Source organism: Lonchura striata, chromosome 19 (genome assembly GCF_050655825.1).
Source record: "Lonchura striata isolate lonStrDom1 chromosome 19, ASM5065582v1, whole genome shotgun sequence".
In the NCBI taxonomy this organism is placed as follows: domain Eukaryota; kingdom Metazoa; phylum Chordata; class Aves; order Passeriformes; family Estrildidae; genus Lonchura; species Lonchura striata.
The window spans coordinates 6,653,083-6,680,986 of record NC_140721.1 but is presented as its reverse complement, the minus strand read 5'-3'; the positions used below and the strand labels follow the sequence as shown (position 1 = coordinate 6,680,986).

General features: G+C 55.0%; 1 protein-coding gene across 3 annotated transcripts; it reads left to right on the top strand.

The window, feature by feature from the left end:
• Positions 1 to 462: 462 nt before the first annotated feature.
• On the top strand, positions 463 to 24,002 carry SH2B2 (SH2B adaptor protein 2). Of its 3 annotated transcripts, none has more exons than XM_085557554.1 (10): positions 463 to 549; positions 1,264 to 1,393; positions 10,013 to 10,900; positions 13,171 to 13,272; positions 17,421 to 17,512; positions 19,614 to 19,708; positions 19,892 to 20,074; positions 20,202 to 20,395; positions 21,085 to 21,256; positions 21,626 to 24,002. In XM_085557554.1, exons 3-10 carry the CDS (start codon positions 10,040 to 10,042, stop codon positions 21,937 to 21,939), a joined length of 2,013 nt encoding a protein of 670 aa, XP_085413680.1. In that variant the 5' UTR covers positions 463 to 549; positions 1,264 to 1,393; positions 10,013 to 10,039; the 3' UTR covers positions 21,940 to 24,002. The 3 variants fall into 3 exon arrangements, with proteins under 3 accessions (XP_085413680.1, XP_077643618.2, XP_021406623.3); XM_077787492.2 differs by lacking the exon at positions 463 to 549 and adding an exon at positions 568 to 705 and having other exon boundaries at positions 21,626 to 23,306; XM_021550948.4 differs by lacking the exon at positions 463 to 549 and adding an exon at positions 758 to 882 and having other exon boundaries at positions 21,626 to 23,306.
• The last annotated feature ends 3,902 nt before the right edge of the window (positions 24,003 to 27,904 follow it).

The window sequence follows — 27,904 nt, the reverse complement described above, 5'->3', positions numbered from 1 at the left end:
TCAGCAGCATGACAAAGGCGGGCACTGGGTCCAGACCCCAAAACTCCTCTTGGAGCCACTCCAGTCCCACCTCCGTGCCTTGTGCCCCCTGGGAATGTGGATGTGGGGGGATCACCCCAATCCCCTCTCCCGGGCACTGCAAGGACAAACGCTGGGTGATAGACGGGGTGAGGAAAGGCTGCAGCCTCTTCACAGCCAGCATTTGTGCATCTTGGGGGACCTGCAGACTCGGCACCTTGAAAATCTCGGGTGCTGCCCGCGGATTTGCTGTACCCACGGCAGGGCTGGGGAGCCCACCCGAGGATCGCGGGCTCTTCCTGAGGATCTGGGGAGCCCTGGGAGGATTCGGGGCGCCGCTCGTTGTCCGCGGCAGCCGCGCTCCGCCCGCGGCGGGGGCGGCGGGGCCGGGCGGGCCCTTTAAGGCGGCGGGGGCGGCGCGGGGGGCGGCGCTGCCGGCGGGGCGGGGGGCGGCCGGGCCGGGCAGAGCCGAGCCGAGCCGAGCCGAGCCGCGAACCGAGCAGCGAGCGGGGCGGGCGAGCGCATCCTCCGGTACCGGCACCGGCACCGGGTGTTTACCCGCGGTTATCCCGCCCCGCTCCGCAGCGGATCCCCCGCCCGGGGGAGGCTCCCGCCCCCCGGCGCTGCGGCGCGGTCGGGAGGGTCCCCGGGCCGCCCCCACCCCGGCTGGGCCGGCCCCCGTTCCCGGTGAGCATCGCCGCCGCTCGGCGGCCCCGGGCCCGCGGGGCGGCGGGCGGGGATGGGGCAGACCCGGCTCGGCCCGGGGGTGGGGGGCTGCGCTCCGCCGGCCCGGGGGGCTGCCCCGGGGATGCGGGTTTCCCCGGGGATGCGGGTTTCCCCGGGGGATGGCGGCTGCAGCCTCGGGTGGGTTTCCCCCGCGGTTTGGGGGTGGCGGAGCCGGCGGGGGGCACGGGCAGCGCGCAGCCCCCCGCACGGATGCTCCCGCATTTTCGGCGGTGTTGTCTGCCTGGCTTTGCAGGCTGCTCCGGAGGGGCCGCGGCGGCCCCGGTGCCCCCGGCCGTGGTGTCCCCGCGGGCCGGGACAGCCGCGGCTGCCGAGCTGCCCCAGCCCCGCGGGAAGGGCCCTGGCAGGCGTGGGGGACTTTCTGCCCGGCCCTTCTGCTCGTTTCTGGTTTTGGCGGAGGCAGGCTGGAGCCCTGCTGGACTGTGGCTTGGGGGAGGTGAGATGTGCCTGGGGATATCGCTCTGCCGCCGGGGATTGACAGCCTGAACCTTTGCCTTGCAGGTCCCTCCCTCCAAGTCGCTCTGGTACTTCCTTCCAGTGTGGAAATCGATCGGTTGAAGTTATGCATTTGACCTGCAAGAGCCACGCTGCCGGTGCTTCGGGGATCTTGTGAACTGGAACGGGAAAGGAGGTAAAATGTCCCTGTCCCGCCAGCACCGTGCCCAAAATCCCCCCGGGCCCTGCTCCTGTGTCTGAGTGGATGAGGAGCAGCTGGGGGAGCTCAGCCTGGGGAAAGGAGGCTCAGGAGGGACCTTCTCTCTTTCTACAAGTGCCTGAAAGGAAGTTGTAGCCAGGTACAGCTGACTAGACAAGAGGAAATGGCCCCAAGTTATGCCGGGGGAGGTTTAGTTAGATATTAGGAAAAATCTCTTTGCTGAAAGGCTTGTCAGGCTGCCCAGGGCAGTGGTGGAGTCACCATCCCTGGAGGATTTAACAGAGGTGTGAATGTGGCACTAGGGGACATGGGTTAGTGGAGGCCTGGGCAATGCTGGAGGAATGGTTGGATTGGGTGATTTTGCATGTCTTTTCCAAGAGAAATGATTCTATGATTACTCAGAACTCCCCTTCATAAGCATTTTTGGTTTGGTTGTTGAGAGAGTGAGGAAGGACCATGGATATCTGGGGATGCTGTTCTATATAGGAATCGTCCTCCTAAACCACACAGCCTCTTGCTCAGCCCCCCTTCCCTGGGGATAGGGCACATTTGTACAGATGGGTGGGTGTGTGCTGCCAGGAGATCTGCTCGGATGGGATGGCAAGTGCCCTTGGACCTTCCTCTGTGCCCTTCAGTGGTATTTCCCAGTGTCTCACCATCACTGTAACACAGCAGAGGAGCCCAGGGCTACCACTGTTTCCTTAAAAAAGCTGCATAATCCTCTCTGCTCCAGCCTGGGGAGCACACAGGTTTGCCTACCCTGCCTGCTGTCTCAGCCAGCTCAGTGACCCCCGTGCCATCGAGGAGGGTGTCAGCCCTGGTCCCATCCCTGCCTGGTCAAGGCTGTGGGGTTAAAATCATGGGAGTTCCTCAGCTGGTTCAGGGCTGCAGTGGCTGCTTGACTGCAGGGCCACCTCTTCTGGCTGATCCCCTGGGCCATCAGGTCTGTCCCCTCTTCTCCTGGACTGTGAGCACCCTCGTTGCAGCGTGGTCTTGTCCAGCCTCCTCTTGTCCTTCCTCCTTGGAGGCAGAACACCCATGTCTTCAAGATGAGGATGTTTCTGGCTAGTGCCTTTCCTCTTCCTCCTCTTCTTCCCAGCAGAAGCAGAGAAACCAGATGATGGTTGCACATCTGCTGGCCCTGCTGACTCAGGCTGGCTGGGGTGCCCCAGGGCAGTGCTTCCAGCCCCGAGGTTCCTGCATCATTCCCCTGCTGCTGTGGGTGCCCTCACTTGACCTCAGCTGCTTTCCCAGCCCATGGATGCCACTGAGGTGCTGGGGTATGTTTGGAGACTTGTCCCTGGCTCAGTGATCCACTTCCTTGTGCAGGCAGTGTGCCCCCAGAAATTCAGTCCCAGCTGGCTCCATCACGGTGGAGAGGAGGAGAGAACATGCCTAAAGGGAAGACTGCATCCCACACCTGATTTTTGCTAAAGGGAAAATCAGAAGGGCTTGGAGAATCTGCTTGCTCTCATGCAGGGTCTGGGTTTGAGATGAGACTTGACCGGACCCCCACATCCATTCACACCCACTGGTGAGGGGACAGGAGAGGGACCCAGTGCCTCCACCCCAGGGTCCCACTGGGGATCTGTTTGTGCCCTGCTTCACTGGGTCCAGACAGCATTTGGACCCTGGGGCAGCAGGGGGGCTGCCATGGTACCCCAGAACCCTGGCAAGAGGGGTGGCAAAGTCAGAGCAACCTGTGAATCCCTCTGCCCTGGTCATGGCCCTGCTGGGTATGAAGCTCTGCCTGCCCAGGAGCATCCCTGCACAGAGAAGAGATAAAGGATATTTGAGGTTGGATCTCCAGCCAGGGTTGGCAGCTGTAACAGGGTGTTTTGGCATCATCTGGTTGGGGGGGGGTGGGTTCAAAGCCCACTGGAATTTTTATTTTGCTTAATACACCACTTAAGCAATTAGCAGTGATTGTAGCAGTCCTGGGTGAGGCGCTGGGTAGAATTGAATTTCCCCAGCTCAGATACCATTAGGCAGCAGTTTAAGGCTGTTTGCAGGCGGGTATGAGACAGTGATGTGTGTGGGGAATTAGATCTGCAATGTAAAAAAAAAAAAAACATAATAAGAAAATTTCCTACACAACTGTGTAACTTTATCTCATGTTTATTATGTGCTGTAATTGAAAAACAATCTTAGGGGTTTCACTGACATAATGATGGGGGATCCCCCAGTGATGATTGTGCTGTATCTGTCAGGATTTGCTTTGCTGAGTGTCCACTCAGCTCTCTCTCCCCCAAAACCCCCAAAGAGCTCCTCCATGGCACGACAATCCCCAGGGCAGGAGTAATCTCTTCTAAAGAGTTTGCACTTGCTTTGGGAAGTGCAGCTGGGTTGATGTTGCAGGGCTTTTCCTTTAAATCCCCAGAGTTTTGGGTGCATGCAGGGGAGGGGGCTGAGCAGATGAATCAGATGAATGCTGCTGCTGCTGTTTGGTATTTCTGAGTGCAGGAAGGGTCTGCCCACAGGTACCAGGTCAGTGGTTAATGTGTAACAGGTGTGCAGGACACTGCACCCACAGCACGCCAGCCTGGAGGGGGATGGATGGATGTGCAAATAGTTTTCCAAGGATGGGAAGGCGAGAGGAGGAGGAGGAGGGTTTTGTTGTGGGCTGAGGGCCGGAAGGAAATCGAGGCTTAGCGAGGGAAATGTGAGATTGCTTGGTTGGGGACAGGGCTTCTGCTGCTCCTCGGGGGAGGCTCTGCTATTGTGGTGGTTAAAAATAGACTTTGGACTGGGTAGTTTTTTCTGTGGGAAGCTCTCTGGCTGGAGACAGGCACGTGAGGTGGAATCCAAATGAGGGGGAATGGACAACAGCATCTGACATCCTTCACCTAAAGCTCTGGGGCTTGAATTTTATTTTTTTTTTCCCCAATAGCTTTTTCTCTGGGGCATTGAAGGGGGTGTCTCTGCTTTATTCCCAGACACAGCCTCCAAGCCCCAGGAGGCATTCATGATGCCCAGATGCACCAAAGCTTTCCTGTTCACTGTCACTGCACCCTGGGGTGCTGAGGTGTCCCCCAGGTCCCACAACACCAGCAGGTACCCAGTGGGTTGAGTGGCTTGGGTGATGCTCCAGCCCTGTGCATGGGCTGACAAAGTGGCTCCCTGCAAGCTGGATGGAATTTCTCAGGGAAAAGATTATCTAAGATCCAGTGGATCTTATCTATGAACTTGTCTTTATTTTCCAGCAGCTGTCAGCACAGGAAGTACAACATCCACTGTGTGGGATTTTGGAGGGGAGGGAGAGGAACAACCCTGTAGTATGGTCAGAGAAAATGGGAAAGGGAAATGGAGAAAATCTCAGGTTTTACTGGGGGTTACCTTGGGCCCATCTGCTCATTTTCAGGAGCATTGGTTCCTGTGGGGTTGGAATCAGGATATCACACAGAGCTGTGGGGACACCCTTATGTGCAGGAGAAGGAAAGGTTCATTTTTTATTTTGAAGATGTGTCCCATCAGCATCTCCACCCAAAACCTTGTCCTGTCCACCCAGCAGTACTGGTGCTTTGGGTCATCCTTTTTAAGAGCTGGGCTGGCCAGTGGGACCCCTCACTGTGCAGGAGAAAAAAAACACAAGGAGCATTTTCACTCCAGAAAAATGTTTTCTAAGCTGCAGGTGACAGGTAGACCCTGAAGTTGCCTTTGGGCAGGAAGTTAAAGCATGCTCCTGCTGAGGGGTTTGTTCAAGGCAGGTGGTTTGACTATAAAATTGGAGGCCAAAATGCTGTGCAATTAATATTTTAGTGGGATGGCCAGTAAATGAGAGGAACATTTCCATTTCTATCTGGTTCAGACAGGCAGTCTGATTTAAGGTCACAATAGTATAAATAGTGCATGGAGAGTAATCAGCTTCTCCCATGCCAGGGCTGTGGTCAAGGGTCCAGGGGGGTGTGAAAGCAGGAGGTGGCTTCTGCTTTTGTTCCCTATGGTTTTCTCTCCCTCTGCTCAGCCTCTGCTAAAGCTCGAGGGCTGGGAAGGCTCCTGGAGGTGACAGAGGGAGGTCACTTGGTCTCAGCTGTGCCATGTGGGGAAGCAGCTCCTAGCGTGCCTCACCCCACTGTGCTTGCACAGCAGGACCGGGATGGTGGCCCTGCCTGTGTCCTGCCGGCGGTCCGGCCGTGCTGCTGTGTCCCCTGGCCGCCTTTGGCCGCTGTCCCTGTGGCCAGGCTCCCCGGGAGCTGCCGTGTGCCAGCAGCATCCCTCGGGGGCCGGGGGTATCGCCTTGCTCGGCGCCCTGCTCGTGACTCGGGGATCTCCTCTGGCACGGCACGCTCGGTCAGGCGCTTTCCTGGGGCAGCAGGTGCCTGGCTTTCCTCACGTCATTCCCGCGGGATTGGGGTGACCAGCTGCAGCTTTGAGTGGCATCGATCTTGCTGGAAAGCCAGCAGCCTTGCTGGCCTGGGATCTCCTTGTCCAGCAGCCAGGCTTTGCCTCCTGCGCCGCCTTTTCCTTTGGATGGATGGATGGATGGATGGATGGATGGATGGATGGATGGATGGATGGAGGGATTCAGCTTGCTGCTCACAACCTCCAGCAGACGCTGCTTTCCCCCCACTGAGTTTCGGATCACTTTGTCCCAGCCTGGCTGTGCTGGGCGGAAGGGAAACATCTCTTTATTAGGGTTGTTTCCTTAAATAAAGCCATCAGAGCCGGCCGTGCTGGGCATCCCATGACCGGGTTTGCGCATTCGGGTTATTTACACCTCATTAGATGCTGGTTCCTCCCCACGCCTCTGGTTCAGCAAATCCCAGTGGCTTTGTTGTTGCTCCCTGACTCCTGCTTCAGCGGGGAGTTGTTTTTTTATGGTCTCCTGCGCTTCTGCTGACAGTTTAAATTTCGTTTCTTCTTGAGGTCAGTAGCTTTGCTTCGACTTTCAGAGTATTCTGTGTGCCCCCTCCTCCCCGGAGCAGGGGATGCCTCAGCACACCTTGGTGGGAGAGGTGTCCCAAATCACTGCCAGCAGCTGGCTCCTACCTGTCATCCCAGCCTATGTTTCCACCTGGCAAACCACAGATGATCTTTATTTTTATCTTCTCAAGTTTTGCCTCAGTTTCCCAAATGACAGAGGCAGCAGGCACAGCTCTGCCCTGGGAGGAGTTTGGGGACTCGTACAGGTGGGTTAGGAGCCTGTCACTAACCTTATGCTGTGGCTGCCACTCCATGGCTTCTTCCTGACAACAAACCACCCCATTTTATATATTTATTTTTCTGCCCTCTTGCATCACCCAGGCCAGGGACTCAAGGCTGTGGCCCTTGAGCCAGTTCTGGAGTGGGCTGATGGCACTTCCAAAGGGATCTGGCTCCTTAGAAAGGTGCCTGGAGTGCGCTGCAGCCCTCAGGAAGCTGGGCTGGCAGGGGATGGCCCTTTCCAAAAAGCAGTTGCAGATTTTGCTGCTTATTTTCATCGTGAGCTTATTTTCGTCTCCACTTCCACCGCTCTGCCCGGGGATGCTGTCTGTGGCATGACAAGTTATTTCAAGAAGTGGGGCAGAGCTGTTGGTATGGAGGGGAGTGCAGGCATCCAGATTAAAGGTAAATCTACACAGATAATTGGGAGCCTGCTTCCTGCAGAAATCAGGTGAATCAGGGGCGGGGATGGCTCTGCACTCCCAGGGGCTGCCCTTAAACCACCCCACTGACTCCCAGCCCGTGCTGTTGGATCCTGGCTGGGGCTCCTGGCTGTGCTCCGGGCAGGGGGGGGGTTGGATATGTGACACAGGGATAGTAATCCCTGCCGCCGCCTCCTCAGACCTGCCAGATGTCTCTCCTCTAGGCTTCATTTTTATAAATTGGCCTTTTAAAGTCTGTCATCCCCATGCAGATGAAAGGAAGATGCTGTGATGCCTCTGCGTGCGCGTCTCCGAGCCCGGCTGCCATGCCTGGGTCTCCTTGAGGCTTTTTGTTTGGGCCTCTTTCTTTTCTGAAGTGCCTTTTTTTTCCTTCTTCTTCTTTTTTTTCCCTTAACCTCTCAGAGTCTGTTAGCTTGCTATCCCCTTGGTTTCAAACAGGCAGGCCCTGAGCACCAGTCCCTCCTGGAGAGAGGGACGGGGACCTGTGTTTTCCCCCAAATTCATGGGAGGGAAACCAGCAAAGACCCTGGGGGTCAAGACCCCAGGAAGATGCAAATAAACCCATCACTGAGGGGCTTTTTCTTACCCCCACAAGTCCCTTGCTGCTCTTTTCCCCTTTCACCCTTTCCCTCTCCCTTGCTCTTGCTGTGACTGCTTGGATTGGCAGCAGGAGATTCCTTTTAATCTCCCTTTTCTCCCTGAGCCCAAATACCCCTGGCCCGTGGCCTGGTGCCAGGGCAGCTCCTGGGCCATGGCAGAGCTGGGGTTGTGAATTTTCAATTCAAAGGGCAGAGTCTTTAAATCCTCTGCTTGGTGATGGATGGATAATTAGGAATTTCATTTGCTGGGCGGGTAACGAATGAACAAACGGCTTTGCCTTTTCTGCTGCTTTGCTGATGTTTCTTGGGGAAATTCAGACACTGCTCCTAAACTGCAGGGATGGGTTTTTTCCCAGCTGGCATGGCTCCCTGCTCAGGTCTCTGGGAAAGCCCTGTGATGCTGGGGAGAGCTTTGCCAGGGATTTCTGCAGGAGCTGGAGTTCTGCTGATGTTGTGGGATGTGAGGAGCTAGTGCAGGCCTGTGTGTGACCTGTCCTCAGTGCCTCCTTGGCACAGCCAGGGCACTGGGCTGAAAAATGGTGAGGAAATGCCACATGTGTCATGTTTCTGGTGGGATTGTGTTGCCTGTGTGAGTCTCTCTATGTTTGGGGGGGTGTGTTGAGAGCCACTTTCTGGGATGGTGCTCCCAGAGAACTCATCTCCATAGGGATGTGCTGAGGATTTGGCAACCAGCTCCTGGCTGCAGCTGCTGCTCTGAATCCCAGCCTTCAGGGCTCAGTCCTGCCTGGGGTCTGGAGGATAAGGAGCAGGTTATGCCAGTCCCCAGTGCCTGTCCCGATCCCGTGGCTTGTGCCGTTCATCCGAGCAGTAATTAATTACTGGCCGTGTAAGCTGCTGGCGGGGTACGGCGCGTGATTTATTAGCAGGAGTAATCCCTCGCCAGCAAAAGAGCTGCTGTGTGAATGGAGAGCAGCAAAATCCAGGGAAAGAGCTGCTCTGTCAATGGAGAACAGCAAAACCCGGGGGAACTGTCCTGCCCTTCCAGAACTGGATCCCACAGGCACAATCCCTGCCTGGAGCAGGGCAGCCACAGGCACCCTTGGGCTCAGTGTTTGAGCCAGCTGAGGTGGATTTGCCAACCTGCTGCCCTTGGAATGGAGGAAGGAAGGTGTCTGGACACAGGGACCAGGTGTTTGGGGTCATGGGCTCAGCAGTGCCCCAGCCAAGGCCCACCAGCACCAGCAGCCATGAGCAGTTTTGGCACTGAGAGGTGATTTTTGAGATGCAGTCGCTGCTGGGGTCCCCCGGAGGAGGATGTTCATGCTGCCAGGTAGAGATTTGGGAAGTGCAACATGAGCACCAAGCTGGACTGTACACATACCCTGCTAGTCTCACAGCCACTGGGAGAAGGACCAGTGTGGAGGTTGGGCAAAGTGGTGCTTCTCCCAAGGCTCACAGGTCTGCTCTGTCACTCCTGTCAGCTTCTGGTGTGCTCCTGGGTCTGGCTTCTGTTCCTTTTCCCCCTGTAGCCCACCTGCTCATTGTCCTCTGCTGAGGACCTGTCCTGGGTTATCTGTCAGCTGATGCTCAGAGGGGAGGGTGAAATCCCAAAATTGATGTGGCAAAGGATGAGAGCAGAAATAGAGACTGGAGAGAAAGAGAGGGACCAGCTGCTGGGTGCAGAGGGGAGCGTGCTGCCCTGGGTGGATACTTCCAGGACTCCAGTGCTCCCTGCCCCTGTGGAGAGCTGTGCCAAGCCCAGGCAGACACAGAGTGAGAGGAATCCTGCAGGCAAACGCCCCTGGGCTTCTCCGCTCGGGGACTCCTTAGCGGTTTCATGAGAAATCAATAAAGCTTTTGCATGGTCATAATGGTAAAATAAGTACAATTTATGGCTGCTGCCAGGGCCAAGATTTTTTCCTAGTGGATGTGGTGGAGAGAGAGCAACACAGACACTTTTCCTTTGCACTGGAACTGCAGATCAGCTCTGGCATCATGGCAAGGGGTGACCTCCATTTTGGGGATCAGGGTTGATGTCCATGTTCATGCTCCTGTTTGGGGGGCAGGCTGGGTTGTCCATGTCCCCATTTGTGGGGGACAGGACGGCTTGTCTGTGTCCCTGTTTTTGGGGGACAGGATGGGTTGTCAGGGGACAGGCTGGGTTGTCCATGTCCCTGTTTTTGGGGGACAGGATGGGTTGTCCGTGTCCCTGTTTTTGGGGGACGGGATGGGTTGTCCGTGTCCCTGTTTTTGGGGGATGGGATGGGTTGTCTGTGTCCCTGTTTTTGGGGGATGGGATGGGTTGTCCGTGTCCCTGATTTTGGGGGACAGGATGGGTTGTCCCTGTCCCTCTTTTGGGGGACAGGATGGGTTGTCGTGTCCCTGATTTTGGGGGAAGGGATGGGTTGTCCGTGTCCGTGCCACACTCAGGCCGTGTCCCTGTCCCACAGCCCGCCGGCAGGTGGAATGGAGCAGCCATGAACGGCGATGCCCTGTGCCAGGAGCCCTCCTCCCCGCTCCCCGACTGGAGGGAGTTCTGCAAGCTGCACGCCCAGGCAGCCGCCGTGGACTTCGCCCAGAAGTTCTGCCAGTTCCTGAAGGAGAACCCCCACTACGACACCCCCGGGGCAGAGACCTCCTTCTCCCACCATTTCACCGCCAACTTCCTGGACATCTTCAGCCTGGAGGTCAGCCGGGTGTTCGTGTCCGACTCGCCCACCAAGTACAACATCGTGCCCTTCGTGGGGCTGCAGAACTGCCACGTCCCCTACGGGCGGGAGGTCACCCCGAGGAAGGAGGAGACGTCCACGGAGTCTTTGGACAGCATGGATGCCCCGCTGGGCGCCAGCCGGTACCTGACCCCAGCCCAGCAGGTGCAGGCTCACAAGGTCTCCTCCTACGGGCAGTCCCGCAGCTCGGAGGACGTCTCCATCCACGCCGCTGCCAAGCCCAAGTTCAAGAAAGGCTTCTCCCTGAGGAACATGAGCCTGTGCGTGGTGGATGGCATGAAGGAGATGTGGCACCGCAAATCCTCTCCGGAGCCGGGCGCCGAGGCCGCTCTGGGCGGCCGCAGAGCCGACAGGGAGCCGTGGCCGGCCGGGGGCAAGGAGCCTGGGGACCCTCGGGAGAAATGGACACACAAGCTGCGCCTGTCCAAGGTGCCCTCGTCCAAGGTGGAGCTGGTGGACATCCAGAGGGAGGGGACGCTGCGCTACATGGTGGCCGATGACACGAACTGTGTGGGGAGCTCGCAGTGGCAGAAGTGCCGCCTCCTGCTCCGGAAAGCGGTGAAGGTGGAAGGAGAGAGGTTCCTCCTGGAGTTTTATGTCCCTCCAAAGGTAAGCCCTGGCTTTTGGCCACCGTTGTTTTTTTGAGAAATTGAAGCAGCAGTGGGGCATTGCTTGGTTTTTTTTTTTTGTTTCCACTGCTGAGCTAGGCTGAAATCCAGCTCTGGTCCGGAGGGAGATCTGGTACTGCGTGGCTGAGGTGCAAATGGATGGGAAAATGTGCTTGAAACCATCCAACCTGCAGGCCAAAATGAACCTTGCACTCTTGGTGTTGGTCTGTGCCTCTCACCTTTTGAGAAAATATAAAACATGAGTTTAAACTCAAATGCATCTCTCTGGAGAGCAGCTCAGCATGGGTATGGATGGTGGGCATTGCTCTGAGCTGGACTGAGAGCTTCCCCAGGGTCCTGGCTGGAAGGAAACAACCCCAATGTCCATGGTGCCCACTAGGGAGCCTATGGGAGAGCTGGAGAGGGACATCTAACAAAGGCATGGAGTGACAAGACAGGGGGAAATGGCTTTAAATTGAAAGAGAATAGGGATGGGTGGGACATTGGGAAGTAATTCTTCCCTGTGAGAGTGCTGAGGCCCTGGCACAGGTTATCCAGAGAAGCTGTGGCTGCCCCTGGATCACTGGAAGTGCCCAAGGCCAGGTTGGACAGGGCTTGGAGCAACCTGGGCTAATGGAAGGTGTCCCTGCCCATGGCAGGGGGTGGAAAAGGGTTCCTTCCAACCCATTCTGTGATTCTGTGGATGGAGGATCTGATGAAGCCTGGTTTGTCAGCTGCACCAAAGAGAAAATAAACTTGGGTTAAAATGGAACAGCTGCTGCTCTTAAAACATTTAAGAGGGAGCTCATAGAGGGATTCCTTTTTTAGCGTATCTTGATTTGCCTCTAAAAATCAATTTTGAAATTATTTTATGGCAACTTTTATGAACATTGTCTGCTCTTCTGTTATAATCACACCCCACTTTGGTTTACAGCTTTCTCCTCTCATCCCATCTTGCTTTCCATCTGGCAAATGTAAAAGTGGCACCAGTCTGGCACAGCTGGAAAAAAACTGCTTTTTGCTTCAGCAGCCCACAGCTTTGTTTTCACATAGACCCTACAAAAACTGTGGCCATGTCTTTAAACCTTTAAAGGGAAGAGCCCTCCTGGAGAGGAGAGGGTTGGAATGAAGTGATCTTTAAGGTCCCTTCCAACCCAAACCATCCTGTGATTCTAAGACCCTTCTCTGGCTCAGGGCTGAATTATCACCTTGTTTCCTTTCCTTTCGAAGCAGCTGCTGCTTCCTTTCTGACCTTCTCCTGTGCAAACACCGAGATGGAAAAATTCCCCAGGGATGGGCAGAGCCTTCTGAGACGTGTCTGCAGGCAGCACTGGGGCTGGCAGAAACGAAACATCCTGCAAGGGAAAAAGCAGTTTCTGTTCTGTCTTGGATTTATTTATTTTTATTTCCCAATAAAAATGGGAACTGAGCCCGTTATTGGTAACTTGGAGCCTGGAGCTCCTTGCTGGCCTCATCCCACCCACTGCATCCAAGGCACCAGGCGCAGGTTGTGGTGACTAAATCTCATCTCTGCTTCCTGCAGCTGCAGTGCTCCAAATCCCAGAGCCCTGGAGGGGACCAGCCCTGGAGAGCAGCTCTGCGAGCTCCTTTGTGGGGATTTGTTATAATTAAAACAAATATCTGGGGAATTTGTTGCTCAGCAAACACTTGGAGTGGGAGGCACCGGGTCTTGCCTCCCCACCGAGGCTCCGGCGGTGCCAGGGGCCCTGGGGGAAATTCATTTTTCTTGATTTTAATGTAATTAAAATTCCCTGCATGGCTGAGGCTGCTGCACTGTAGCTGCTTGGTTGAAATTCTGCTCCTGTGCTGGAGGAATGAAGCTGCTTCCTGCATGGGAAGCTCCCCCCATCAGACAGCACAGCTCTCTCCATCGGGAGAGGGTTGAAAATGAAGAGAAATTAAGTGGTGTTGGCAGAGCTGGCACAGCAGCCTGCACTGGAGCAAGGAGGGTGGTTTGGCAGTTAAAAGCACCTCCCTGCCTTCCACTGGGCCTCCTCTTGGTTTAATTCACAGAGCTCAGAGTTATCAGGCACGGGAGGGAAATCAATGCTGTTTATTCCCCCTCTGTAATAACCATACAGGCTGAGCTGATCTTGCCTCTGAGAGCCCTGCTGCATTGTCCCCAGGGACAGTTTGATTCAATTGAGTGACTTTTTTTTTTAATTCATTGATTTCTTTTAATTTATTTTCTTTGTTTTTTTTTTTTTTTGTTTTGTTTTGTTTTTTGTTTTTTTTTTGTTCTTTTCTCAGGCTTCCAAACCCAAGGTGAGCATCCCGCTGTCGGCCATCATCGAGGTGCGCACCACCATGCCCCTGGAGATGCCTGACAAAGACAACACCTTTGTCCTAAAGGTGAGAGCAGGGTGTGGATCCCTACAGGAACTCCCCTCTGCACCTGCACCCTGCAGTGCAGGAGGTTCAGTCCCCAAAGGGATCGTTGCCTTGGCTTTCAGAGCTGAGATGCCAACAGCACAAATGGTCCCCACAGGATCCCTGCCTGCTCCAGCTGACACTGGGGTGTTTTGGGATCAAGCTGTTTGGATTTCACCATGGGGTTTGGCTTCTCTGTGTCACCAGGAGATGGGTTAAATCAGTGATCTGAAACAACCTGCAAGGGAAGATGCTCCTGGGTGCAGCTGCTTGTGGTTTTGTGGCTGCTGCTGTCCCGGATCGGTGACATGTGGTGGCTGTTCCATTGACACAGTGTGATGGCCCTTAGTGCTGTGGTCTGGTTGATAAGGTGGCATCTGGTAAAGGTTGGACTTGATGATCTTTTCCAGCCTTAATGATTTTATGGGAACAACTCTGTGGGGCCAGTAAGACCCTGAGGATCAGCCACACATGAGGCTGGGGCCATAAGCAGAGAGTGAAAGTCTCTTTATTCAGAATTTTCCATATCATGCAATTAATTAGCTCTATGCTGCCTCCTCTGCTGGAAGATAACAGCTTGTCATGGCAGAGTAGGGCTGAATTCTGCAGGGTCTTGGACACCATGACCATTAGATTTCAAGTATTTCTGTGTTCTACCTCTTCTAAACAAACTCCCTCTCTCCCTGATGCTTCTCCCCAAGAGCATGTGGCAAAGCAGAACAGAGAGGCCAGGCCTCCCAGCTGAATGAATCTGCTTGAAAGCTCAGAAAACTATGAAAGGAAAAGAGGAGGAAGACTGAGCCTGGCTTTGTGAAAGCTCCCAAGCCTTGAAATCCACCTGGCCCCAGAACACACTCCCAGGGGAAATTTCTTTCCATCAAATCCAGCTCCTTGTCAAGGTTACACAACTTCTCTTGGCACCTTCCCTTCCCCCGAGGGCTTTTTGCTCTTCAGCCTCAGCAGTGGTCAGTGTCCACCATGGGCACAGAGGCTCATTCAGCTGTTGTTTCTGTGCCTCAAAGGCCAACCTCAAGTGTCTTCTATTTTCCAGACTGACCAGCCCAAGGTCCCCCTTGCATTCCTTGCAGGCTCTGGAGATGGAACACCCCAAAGTGTACATGGGGCCATGGCCCAGAGCAGATGGGAAGGATTGCTTCTCCTTTCTTCTTCCTTTCTGTCCAGCCCAGGCTGATGCAGTTGCTTTCCTCATGCCGTGACGATGATGTTGACTCACATGCAGCCTGTGGGCTGGTGTGACTCTGGGATGGATTTTGCAGAACTGCTCCCGAGCCGTGGTTCCCCAGCCCACACACCCACGGCGATCACTCTGAGCCCAGGGCTCACCCTGTCCTCGAGCTGGAGGCTGCTTTCAGCTGCTTCTTCCACTTCAGCTCTGACAAGTTCATTTGAATTCTTGCCTGGTCCTCCAACACACTTGCAGTGTGATGTCATCCATGAATTGATCAGGCATCCTCGCATTCTTTTGTGCTCATCACTGAGGCCTTTGATGGGAAGGAGCACATCCCATTGCCCACTGGCCATTGACAACCCATCAGCCATCCATCTCTGCTCTTGGAATATGGCTCATCAACTACTTCTTATCACGTTTTCTAGATCCCCTTACAAGCCCCACCTCAAATCTGTCACATCATTGTCCAAAGCTGTTCAACACCCAGGATGTGCCACTGCTTCTCCCTATCCCTCAGGCTGTCACAAGCATGAGCAGATGGGCTTGGTCATGACAGATCCTTTCTGGGGGGTTTCAGCTCTGGGATGCCTCCTCGGGGCCTGTGATGGTTGATTTCTTGGGCTGCTGGAGGAAAATTTTGTACCTGCCCTGTTCCATCTTCTGAAGCCAGACACAGTCTCTCCTCTCCCACTGCTAACAGCTTGGTGACTGCTCCAGCCATTCCTTTAATACACTTCTGGAATGCTCCAAACCCTGCCAGCTGGAAAACACCTGCTTTACCAGGTACCTCCTGCTCCTGCCCTGTCCTGGCTCTCACCCTGCCACAGGGGAATTGATCACAATTGATCCTTTGAGTGAGCTGAGGCAGCAAGCATGGCATGGAGCCCCCCAGCCAGGATTTGCTCTCCCCTCCTGGCTGTTGGCACAGGATGCTGCTCCCCTTTTTCTCACATTCACTATTATTTGTGCTTCATTTTCTGCCTGGGTCCTTCTTTTTGCTCTCCCATTCCCCCTTTGCTGGCTGGACTTGCAGAGGGGGTGAAGCACCCTCGGTCCTGGCGTGCAGGTTAGGTGTGCAAGCTGGGTGCTGTGGTTTCCCTTTCTGTGTGTTGTGGAGCCCAATCTCAGTCTTCACACACAACACACAGGTTATGATGGGTAGAAAAGCTCTTGCCTCATTTAGGGAAGTTATGATGGGTGGAAAAGCCCTGCCTCATTTAGGGAGGTTATGATGGGTAAAAAAGCCCCTGCCGTGTTTGGGGAGACCACACTGAAACAGTTCCTGCCTAAAAATGAGCAGCCAGCATGTCCCCAGAGCCCATCAGACACCAAACACATGCAGTTTTTTCCATTGCACAAGCAGGTGCTTGCAAAATACCCAAGCCCTGCACGTGCTTTGCTTGCTCTCATGCTCTGCATGAGTGAGCAGCCCCATCTCCCACATCAGCTTCATGCCTCAAAAAAACAGACAAGAGCCTTTCTTAAGTTAAACAAACTGGAGAGGAGGATCTTTGCTACTCCCCTCCACCTCTGCTCAGGACAGGGTCCAGCTCACTGCTCAGCCCCAGCCAGGGCTCTGCTCTCTGCCCTCCCTGCTTATTTTCAGGATGGTGATTCAGTTGTTTGTGATTAATTTAATTCGCTTGGAGGTTGTCTCAGCTGGCAGTGCGACACCCTCCTGGAGTCAGGGCTGCTCTGCCACCTCGGGAACATGATGTTTAAGGCTCCAGAAGGGATGCAGGGAAAGCTGCCAGAGGCACACAGCATCTCAGGGCATCTGAGTCCACTGATGTGGAGCTTCTGGGTTCTACCCAGACCCAGAAAGGCACAGCTCCTTTTGGCCTGGACAGTTTGGAGTCTCTTCTGTGTCCTATTTTTTTTTTCCCCTCACCTGTGAAAGGGGGCTTCTCTCCCACTCTGTTGCAATCAGAAGTCAGAGGCCTCATGGACCAGCAGGCAGAACAAATAATGGAGGAGAAGTTTTAAACTCCTGACATCTGGCAGGGTTTTGGGGCAGAGAGCAGTGTGGCTTCTGCTGTACCTGTGCAGAGCTAGTTTTGAGGGGACACAGGTGCCCCAGGAGCGAGGGATGCTGTCTGTGCTTGGGCATAATGCCATGTACCCCGATGCTGCCAGCTAGGTGTGTTTTTTCCATAGAGGCTGTAAAAACCTTGTAAAAAACTTGCAATGTATTTTCTGATAACAGTGGGATGGGGTTTTCCTCTGAGCTCCAGACTTGGTCAGGGGTCATCTTGGATTCTTCTCTGTGGGTTACCCCTTGGCACTCCTGTGCTGGGATGGGGTGGGACACTGATCCTCTGGGTCACCCCTGTGCTGGGATGGGGTGGGACACTGATCCTGTGGATCACCCCTTGGCACTCCTGTGCTGGGGTGGGGTGGGACACTGATCCTCTGGGTAACCTCTGTGCTGGGGTGGGACACTGATTCTCTGGGTCACCTCTGTGCTGGGATGGGATGGGACACTGATCCTATGGATCACCCCTTGGCACTCCTGTGCTGGGATGGGGTGGGACACTGATCCTGTGGATCACCCCTTGGCACTCCTGTGCTGGGATGGGGTGGGACACTGATCCTATGGATCACCCCTTGGCGCTCCTGTGCTGGGGTGGGGTGGGACACTGATCCTCTGGGTAACCTCTGTGCTGGGATGGGACACTGATTCTCTGGGTCACCTCTGTGCTGGGGTGGGGTGGGATACTGATCCCTGGGTCACCCTCAGCACCCCTGTGCTGTGCTGGGGTGGGACACTGAGCCTCTGGGTCACCCTCAGCACCCCTGTGCTGGGATGGGGTGGGACACTGATCCTCTCCTGCTCAGCTGGGGTGCTGCTCAGGGAGTCTGGCTGGCTTGTGGGTGTGTTTTGCCTCGGGGAGGGGGGCAGCACCCTGGCACAGCTGACTGCATCCCACATGGCCTGCAGGTGGAGAACGGGGCAGAGTACATCCTGGAGACCATCGACTCCCTGCAGAAGCACTCGTGGGTGGCTGATATCCAGGACTGCATCGACCCTGGGTAAGGATTGCTGGGGAAGGGGCTCTGTGGGGCCAAGCTGTGGTGCCTGAGCACAGGCTGTTACCTAGATGCAATTTTTTCTGCTTGGGAAGTGCCTAGCTCACACCAGCAGAGGTCTGGAGGCAGAGATAGCAGCCTGTGTTTGCCAGGGGTGCAGAGCACTGGCTACCTGTTCACCCTTCTCTGTCCCATGTCCCCTCAGCCTGGCAGAGGCAGGTGACCTGGAAATGCAGCCTCAAAGCAGGAACATCCTAACACCCACCTTCTGAAGCTTTTATACCATATTTGAGCTATTTTCCATGTTTTCTTTCCAGCTGAACATCCCTGATATATTTAAGATTCTGCCAGTTGAATTGATTTATTTGTATTTATATCACAGTGGCATCAGTGTTGTCACTGGAGTCATAACTCAGCCAAAACTTCTCATCTGCTGTTTCGTCAGCACATGCAGCAAATTGTGTTAGGGAGGTTTGTGTGCCTGGTGCTGCTGCCCTTCAGCTGGCTCAGACAGGCCCAGCCTTGGGGAAACCCTGGCACTGCCTTTCTTGGCACAGCTTTGGAAAAACCAGGTGCCCATGCTTTTAGCAGTGAAAACATCAAGCAAACCTGGAACAGAGGCTTGGAAAGGCTTCTCCTCCCTCCAGGCTGCCTTTGCCCCCTCCTGCTAGAGAGAGGCATTTGGTCACCATGGAGGCTGCACCTCACAGAGAGGATGCGCTGCTGCATCTTTGCTCCTTTTGCTGTTTTCTGAAATCTGTAATTCATTGGCAAGGATTGCCAGAGCAGCTGTGGCTGCCCCAACCCTGGAAATGTCCAAGGCCAGGCTGGACAGGGCATGGAGCAACCTGGGCTAGTGGAAGGTGTCCCTGCCCATGGCAGGAGCGAGATGAGCTTTAAATTCCCTTCCAGCCTGAACCACTCTGTGATTCTGTAAGTGCAGAAGCACTGCTGAGGCTGGGCTGCTGATGTGAGGTTGGGAAAAGGCCTTTTTTCCCCTCACTCCATGTTTCAGTGCTGCTTTTCCAGCTGGAGCTGAGCACCACGGCCGTGCTCCCCTCGAGCCGCCAGCCTCGCCACGCCAGCCCCTCGCCCTGCCCCGGCAGCCTCCCAGCCCTTTCTGTTTGCTTAGCGCCCAGCGCCGTCCCGCTCTGGCCTCCGGACGTGACTGTAAAGCAAATAATAATGAACTCCAGAGCAAATAGTAATGAGCTGTTTAATACACCGACACACACGCTCGGTGCCAAGAGCGAATTCTCAATCAGCTCCCCGTGCTTTTGCCAAGGGCTGCGTGCTGGAGCCGCCGCGTGAGCGCCCAGCGACGGCTTTTCTGCAGAGCGCCGTTGGTTTTGCTTTCCTTCCTCCCTTCTTGTTTTTAACTGGCTGCAGCTGAATGACTCCCAATGGCTGATTCACTCACTGGCCACTAAATAATTCAGCAGCCGCGTCCCCTCTGCCTGTGCCCACGTGGCCCGTGTGAAGCAAGAGCAGCCGAGTGCTGTGGGCAGCTCCAGACTCTTGCTGGTGGCTGGGATAAAAATAGGATGTGGAGCAAGCTGGATGCTTGTGCAAGAAGGGTGCTGAAGTGCACGAGGAGGGCTGGCAACAGGGATGCTCTGAGTGGCTCCCTGGCTCTATTCCCACTTGCTTGCCTTGCTCCAGGCTTCCTGACTTAGCGTTTTGTGTCTTTTAGGGATGTCATTCCCGTGGTTGGGTAATTCCCTTTGCAGAGGGTGAAAGTGAAAGCGCCCTCGGATGGGAAGGTGTGTGGGTGCAAAACAAAGCAGGGAGAGTCAGGGTAACAGCTTTCCTTCCAAACCCACAAGGCTGCAGCAAAATCCTGCAGCTGGAACCGACCAGCATGACCCGTGCAGTGTGGGCTTTCAAGGGTTTAATCCCTCCCACGCTGGTTTCTCACCCTCAAAAAGTCATGTTTGGTGGCTGCTCTGCCTCTCAATGGTCTTGGTGCAGTGGCAACGCCTTGGGAGGAATTCAGGGGCAATAGGATGTGCTCTTGGATCACACTGGAATTTTGTGAATCCCCATTCCATGCCAATGAGCGAAGGTGCCACACGTGTGTGTCTCTGTCTGTGCTCTCCTCCAGGGACAGTGGGGATGACATTGAGCTGGTGTCCTGTGCACAAGGACCCTGTCTTCCAGGCAGGACAACCTCGTCCAGCTGTGAGTTCCTGAATGATGGTAAGGAGCTACATCTGGGAATGTCTGGGAGTCCCTCAGAGCCATAGCCTAGCCCTCATGTGTCTCTTAAGATCCAGGGGTATCCTATGCAGTTGCCTGCAGGGCAGGACAGCCCCCAGCTTTGCCCAGTGATGGTGAGTGATGCTGAGCCATGAACTCATCCCTCTGCAATCTCCCTTCCAGAGGTACCCAGGCCACCAGACAGATGTGCCCTGCCCAGCGCTCACAACACTGCCATGGCCACCTCTGTCCCTGTGCCCCACAGCCGGGGCAGGGACTCCCTGGGGGAGCTCCTCACCCACGTCCCACTGGAAAGTTTCCTGCAGACGCTGGAATCCTCCCCCACCGCTGGTGGGCACCTCACAGGTACTGGGATGCAGGATGCAGCCCCAGCATCTCACTCTGGAGGTGCACAGAGGGAGAGGAGGAGGGGGCAGGAGGAGAGGGGGTGATGTTCAGGTGCTCCCTAAAAACCTGCTGTCCCTGCGGGCAGGGGAGGACAGCGAGGCTGAGGCAGAGATCAACCTGTCTGACTTCCCCTGGTTCCATGGGACTCTGTCACGGATCAAGGCAGCCCAGCTGGTGCTCTTCGGGGGCGCCCGCAGCCACGGATTGTTCGTCATCCGGCAGAGCGAGACGCGGCCAGGGGAGTATGTGCTGACCTTCAACTTCCAGGGGAAAGCCAAGGTGGGCACCCTCTGCTTCTCCGTGTCCTCTGCTTCTCTGTGAATGTTAGTGCAAGCTCTGCCCAGAACCTCAGGTTCCTTCTTGTTCTGTGGGTGAGTCCAAATGCAGCAGCTCTGAAGGCAGCTGCACCCCTCAGGACCACCTGCCCTCGTGCCCCAAGACCCCTCTGCATCCTTCTACTTTCCCAACTGGATCAGTGCCTGTCATGTGAGCATATGGATAAATACCCATGGGGGCTTAGCCTGGCACAACTTCCCCTGCCTTCTCCATGTGTGTTCTGTGTCCTGAAGTATGCAGATACACTATGAAAAACCAACCACAAGCAGTTTTCTGCTGGGTCCCTTTTCTAGCAGAGATTGCCTGTTCTTGTGACCTTGCAAGAAGTATTTCAGGTGCACTAGAGGCTTTCCCAGGCTATCTGTGACCCCAGGATCAGAGCTTCAGCTGCTCTGGTTATACCCAAACAGCCTTCTCTGTGTTTCTTTATGGTGTTCATTCCCAGGAGGGGTCAAACTGCTCCTGGCGATGCAGCAAGTGAGGTTTTACAGGAAACCCCCTGCAGCAGAGTAAACACAACAATCCTGTTAGGAGGAAACCTCCCTTGGCTGATGGAGGTGGCGCCTGCAGATTGCAGGGGTGGGTCTCGCCCTCACGACCCCCAGCTCACGCCCTGTCCCCTGCACTTGCAGCACCTGCGGCTGTCACTGAACGAGAGCGGGCAGTGCCACGTGCAGCACCTCTGGTTCCAGACCATCTTTGACATGCTGCGCCACTTCCACACGCATCCCATCCCGCTGGAGTCGGGCGGCGCGGCCGACATCACCCTCCGCAGCTACGTGGTGGCCCAGAGCCCACAGCCCGGTAGGTGCCAGGGCTGGGCAGGGAGGGCTGAGATCTTGTCCCTAAAAAAGGCAGATCCATGGGATTCCGTCCCTAAAGCAGTGCCCTGCTGATGTGTGTGGCTCTGGAGGTGTGCCAGGGTGGGTGCGAGGTGGGCACTGAGGCCCATGCAGCAGCAGGGCTGTGTCGGTGTGACCCTGTCCCTGGCTGTGGGTCCGAGTGCCCTGGCTCGGGCAGGAGAGGAGCAGAGACATCTGCAGGCTTGGAGCATCCTGCTATGCTGGGAGATCGTGGGAAGGAGGGTTGGAGAAGAACAGGTCAGGGATGGAGAGGGAGGGGGCTGAGCCCACAGGCAGCACCGGAGGGCTCAAGCTCCTGTTTCCCTTGCAGACACTGGCCCCCCGCCACCCCTCGTGTCGCAGCCCCCCAGCTGCCGGGTCGACCTGCCACCTCCACACTACTTCTGCAGCACAGCACCCACAGGCCCACCGGTGCCAACACCCGCTGAGGGGGTGGCCGTGACCCCCACTGTCCCGGTGCCCGCACCCTACCACCGGCTGGAGGGTGCCCTGGGCCCCCGGAGCCGCAGCGACAGCGCCGAGCGCCGGCCGGAGCCTCCTGCCACCGGTGCCGAGGACTACCACGAGGCTGACAGCGCCCGGAGCCGCACCCGGGCGGTGGAAAACCAGTACTCCTTCTACTGAGCCCCCGTGTGGGGCTGCATGGTGCGGGGAGCGGGGCAGCCGTGCCCCTCGCCGCTGCACCGGCCTCGCCACCTCCTCCTGCCACCACCAGCCACCCAGCCGGGATGTCCTCCTCGCTCCTGCTGCTTTTGGGAGCTGTGTCAGCGGTGGGTAATGTCCCAGCTGGACCTGGCGCCAGCCCCAGGGTTGGGGTAGTGTTGGAGGTGTGGGAGGCTGAAAGAGTCAGTGCCATTTTAGAGCTTGCAGCCTCTTCTCCTTCCCTCCGGACCAAGAGCTTTCCCAGGGCTGAGCTGGGCTCCCTGCATCTCCTCCTGGGTGTGACCATTGTGGGATGGCACCCGAAGCTGTGACAGGCTCCATCCTCCAGCCAAAGCACCTTGGCATGTCCCCTGTGGGGCGAGAGCCCAGCATGGCCAGCATCCTTCTGGCACCATTGCCCTGCAAACCAGCTGCCGAGGGACTTTTGGGATGAGCATGGAAATGTGTCAGATGTCCATGCAGAAACTCTTCTCACACACATGGAGCACTGAGAGGGTGCTGCTGCAGAGGCCTGAGGGTTTATCTGGGCTGGCTTTTGGGCTCCCTCTGGGGCACGTGTTTCCTACCCTCTGACAGAAGAAGGTTTTTGTCCAAAGCTTAATGAATTGCATTCAAGGAAGGGTTTTCCTGCTGTCTTGCCTTTTCTGTTCCTTTGTTTCCTTACTCTCCTTGCTGTACTAACAGAGAATCCCTGGATAACCCTTCCATCCTCCCTTTCTTCCTTGATTTTTCAAAACCTAAGCTCTTCACAAGGGTATCAGCCTTCTGCCTGCTCTCTGCCACAGCTGGGCAATATTTTCCATTGCTCAAGGCAAACCTTGGAAAATACAACAGCACCTCCTCTTTGCATCAGTTTTTGGTCTTTCAGGATGTCTCAGGGGGTCAGGCAGAGGCCAGGGGCTGTGTCCAGAGGTGAGAAACAGCTTTGATTTGCATGTAAAAGCAGGTATTCCTCCTTGGCTGGGCTCCCAGGAATAGAAACACTACACTGATTGTTTTCCAACAGGTCATGGAAGCCCTGAGGATGGTTTGTGCCTCATGGGGTAGGAGATCCTCCAGAAGGGCAGGGTGTGTGTTTGCACACCCCCTTGGTTTGGCTGACATAGCTTGTGTTACCCAGCACCAGGACTCCTGGCTGCTCATGTGGCAGTGACAGGAGTGACAGTGCTCATAGGACCTGAGCCAGGTGGCTTTGGAGGGTCTGGACAGGTCTCCAGATAGAGCAGACCCTACCATACCCAGATAGAAGTTACCACTTAGTTTAAAGATGTACAAGCCGAGCTACAACCTCAGAAAAAAAAAAAAAAAAAAAACAACAAAAACAAAAACTTGAATTTGCCTGGAATTGGGTTGGGCCAAATTTTTATTTATTAGGTGCCTTCTTTCCTCAGCTAGCAAAGCGTGTCCCCAGTGCTTGACTCACAAGAGGAGAGGGGAGGTGTCTCCAAGGCTCCTTGCCTCCTCCTGTGATGTGAGAGCTGCCTTTCTGGCCCATGGATGTGTGAGACGATCCTGGTGGATCCCATTCCTGCAGCCAGTTGCCACCTTCTCCCCAAACACATGTCCCTTCAGAGGGCAGCAGGAGCAGTTTGTTCTGCTGAGGGTATTTCCCCTTCCTCAGCCCAGCTACAACACAGGGAGAGGCTGGATGCTCTTAGTTGGTGGGTTTAGCACACATGGTGGGTGAGGGGAGATCTCCAGACCTGACAGACATCATCACTCTGGTTCTTCACTGAGGCCCCAAGGGTGGGATCCAAAAGGCTGGAGGGGAGCACTGCCTTACAGACCTTCAGATTTTGCCTTTGTTTCTCACTTTCTGTGTCACAGGATAGGAAAATGAGGGGGAAGCAATGATCTGCAAGCAAAAAATGTTAATTTGTAAATAGGGAAGAGTCTGGAAGAGTTTACTGTTGTGTAGAATAAATTAATTTTATTTAAAAAAAAGAAAGGGGAGGGGGGGACTTGTTAAACAAATGGAGAACTCGAGTTCTGGTTTTAAAATAAAATCACTTGCAAAAACAGCATGTGAGCAAGAGCTTTGGGCTTTGCTGGATTTGATACCTAAAAAAAAAAGTAAAAACAGAGGGAAGATGCTGTCATGTCTCATGTGTGCAGACCTCATTGCTATCTCTGGGCAGCTGGGGCCAGGCTGGGTCTGTCTCTGCCTGCTGTGAGAAGAGAGGAGGAAGGGAGAGGAGAGTTCTCTCTGCTGAGCAGAGGGAGGAGGAGGAGGGTGGGTCCAGGCTGTGGAGGACAAGGTTTCCTCTCCTTCCAGTCTGTTATTTACTTTGTCTGGTGCATCCCCCAAGCAGCAGGGTAATTGGGAATGAGCAGCCCTGGGCTGTGGAGATGCCCCTCCCATGCTAAAGGCCTGTGCTAGCATCTCCCAGCAGCTCCCCATGGCCTGTCATTCCCCCTCCTCTGCCTTCATCTCTCCTGGGTGAGTGTGCCTCACGCTCTGACGTTGTATGTCTTTCTAGTGTGCTCTTTTCTGCTGAGAATCCCCTGGGAAAACTGGAGCATTGTCCCAGACTGTACTGTGACAGCTAAGCAGTGACAGACGCAGCTAACACATGGCTTTTGGGGGGGTGGAGGGAGCTGCTCAGCTCGGTAATCAGGCCATGCTTGTGTCATGATCCATTCACAAAAACATTCCCTCCCCAAAAGTCACCAGAGCCTTTTCACCGCTCTTGTAGAGCTCATCCATCAGGAGCTGGGCAGCTGGGGAGGTGACACTGAGGGCTGTGCCTGCAGGACAGCTGCTCCTCCTAGCTCACAGAAAGCCATTCACACCTCAGCTTATTAGCAAATTGACTAATTACAGCATCAGTCTTGCTGGAAAACATCCCTTTCCTTTCACAGGGTGTCTGGAAGGGCAGGAGCAGGACAAAACAGCATCGAATGCAGAGATTTGATGGTGAATCAAGTGGAAAGCAGCCTTAGCGTGTGGGCTGGATTCCATGCCAGCAGTGCCCTCTGCCCATGGCTGGAGAAGGACAGGGCTGCAGGGATGCTGGGCTGGGCTGCAGCAGTGCTGGTGCTGAGCTGTGCCCTGGCACATACCATGAACAGGACAAAAATGCAAAGGGATTTCAGCAGCAGCTGCCCACATTTCACGTGGGTGTTGGAGCTCCATGGCTGCTCCTGCCTGATGTGCAGGTTCTGTCTCAGCAAAGGATTGCAGTGCTTCCAGAAGGATCCCTTTAAGTAGGAGAACTCCTCAGAAACACAAATGAGCTTTTTTGATAAAGAAGCCTAGTTTTGTTCCAAGTGACCTATGAAAACACCATGCTGTTCTAATGCAAATCCACAGACCCCAGTAGGCCCAGTCCTGGCCAGAACCCAGCCCAGCACTCTGATTCTGTGGGCTTTGTATTTTGATGAAATACTTTCTATTTTTGTATGACCTAAGTAACTGTCTTGCACCCCTCCCCAAAGTTTTTAAAAGTAAATTGTGCAGAATGCATCCAGAGTCTACACCAACTCCCTTGAGAGTGAGATGTTCCCAAGGTCTCTTTCCCCACGGTTTTGGATGACAGGCAGCTGCCTGTTTGTTTCCTGGGGCTGTGAGCTGTGGCTGGAACAAGCCACTGCTCTGGGCAAGTGAGTTCAGCTGCTCCCTGCACTCCTGAGGCCATTCTGCCTTCCTCCCATGGGGACTGGCACGGGAGGGCCAAGTCCTGGCAGCTCATCATTTACAGCCCTGCTGTGAGAAGCTGGGTGTTTGGAGAAGTGGCTGGAGGAAGAAACAGGTGAAACGTTAGGGATTAGCTGTGCTTAGGACTAAGCACAAAGGAAACTCAATTGGTTTGCAGCAATTCTGCTTTGTAAAACAGTCTGCGGTGATTGAGAGGGGACAGGGGACCTGCTGTGGCCTCTGCAACAGAGCTGGTGTCTCCCTGGCAGGGCTGAGTCCAGCCTGGCACTGGATGGTTTCTGTCCTGGTGTGCTGAAGACGACCCAAGGCTGGGAGAGCCGCAGGCACAGGAGCTGGCAGACAGCGTGGAGGAAGCTGTTTGCATTGCTCCAGCCAGGGCTGAGACTGCAAGGATGCCTTCCAGGACCAGCGGCCAGCTGGGAACTCAGCCAGCACTAAATTCACACCATTCTTTTACAAATCAGGTTGGTAAGAAAAACACGAGACACAAACTAGTGTGATTTCCATAGCAACCTCAGCGGAGGTTGAAAAGTCTTTTGTAAACATAGGGCTGAACCTGAGGATCAGCTACGATTTTCTCCACAGAAAGGGGAAGAGAATGGAGGCTTAATAAATTCAGGCCATACAAATGAACTATAAATCTAAGAAGGAGCCATTCCCAACCTCTCTGTTCCCCTTTCTGTCACCTTCTCCACATGCACAGCACGAAGCTGTCTGAAACCCAGAGCCCAACTTCCCGGCTCTGGCTTATCTCCATAAACTGCACAAAGCCTTATGCCCCTCTTCCATTGCAGCTGACCTTTACTGGCTAATTCTGTGACGCACACACAGCCCCAGCACATGCCATGCCATTTCTGTAGGGCCACAGCAACTTGAAATGAAATTTGGCTTGCAGTGGAGGCCTGTACTGCAGCCAGCTCTGGCTCCTCTTCCCCACCATGGCTTCCTCCAGCTCCGTCAGGCAAGCGTGGATTTGGGTGTACCAGCCCTCAGCTCATCCAGGCGCTGGTCCTGCAAATCCCAGGTGTGATTATGGATGCAAAGAGCACAGCATCCCCCTGCTACCTGCCCACAGGGCAGGGCCGTGCTGTGGGCAGCGGTGCTGCCATTCATCACTGTCAGCAGACAAAGCCCGCGGCCGCGCTGGTTAATGACCAAAGTGACACGAACAGATGGCGCAGGCAGCCTGCCATGGGGGCACCAGGAAGTGCTGTATCACTTACACCCTCACGGGGAAGGGATTTGGCAGGGCTGAGGGTGCCAGTGAAAAACACACTGAATTTTCATGCTGCTCAGGCTCTGCTGGACAGAGCACGGCAGATGCCGGAGCTGCCTTGCTAACGTGGCCTGCTGGGGACAGACCGCAGCCCTGAGAACGTGCGTGAGGGGACAGGGGACATCAGAGCTCAGCTGGGGCAGCAGCAGGATGCACAGCTACAGCTGAGACATGGGAGGAGTGATGCAGGGAACTGCGTTTTTGAGTGTCTGAGGGAGGGTGTCAAAGGCTGGAGCCAGGCCCTCCTCAGTGGTGCTGAGCCATGGGATGAGAGGCTGGAGTGTTGTATTGCACTAAAGGGTTCAATTTCACACTGGAGCACAGGCAGTTCCACCCAAAAATGAGACAGGAGCCTGTTGGAGCAAGCCCAGAGAAAAGAAATCAGATGGAGGGGTGGAGCACCTGAGAGAACTGGGATTGTTCAGCCTGGAAAAGAGAAGGCTTCGGGGTGACCTAATTGTGGCTTTTCAGTACCCAAACGGACAGAAAGATGCAGAAAGGACTTAGAACATGAACTTGTAGTGACAAATGGGGGAACTGCTTCAAACTGAAAGAGCGGGTTTAGATGAGATATTAGCAAAACACCTTTGCTGTGAAAGTGGTGTTGTTCTGGCACAGATAGCCCAGAAAATCTTTGCTGTATCTCTGGAAATGTCCAAGGCCAGGCAGGAGAGAGCTCTGAGCAGCCTGGTCTAGTGTGTGCATTCCTGTCCACATCAGGGGGTTGGAATAGGAAGATCTTTAAGGTCCCTTACAAACCAAAGCATCCTATAATTCTATGAGGAAGAACTTTCTCACTGTGTGGGTGATCAAGCACTGGCACAGGCTGCAGAGAGGGTGTGGGTGTCCCCCAAAAGCCCTCTGCACACAGCCCTGAGTGCCACGCTCAGGGGACTGCGCTGGAGCAGGGGGGTGGACTGGGTGACCCCAGTGGTCCTTTCCAACCTGAACCATTGTCCTGTGACTCTGTGCTTTCAGAGAACCCCAGTGAG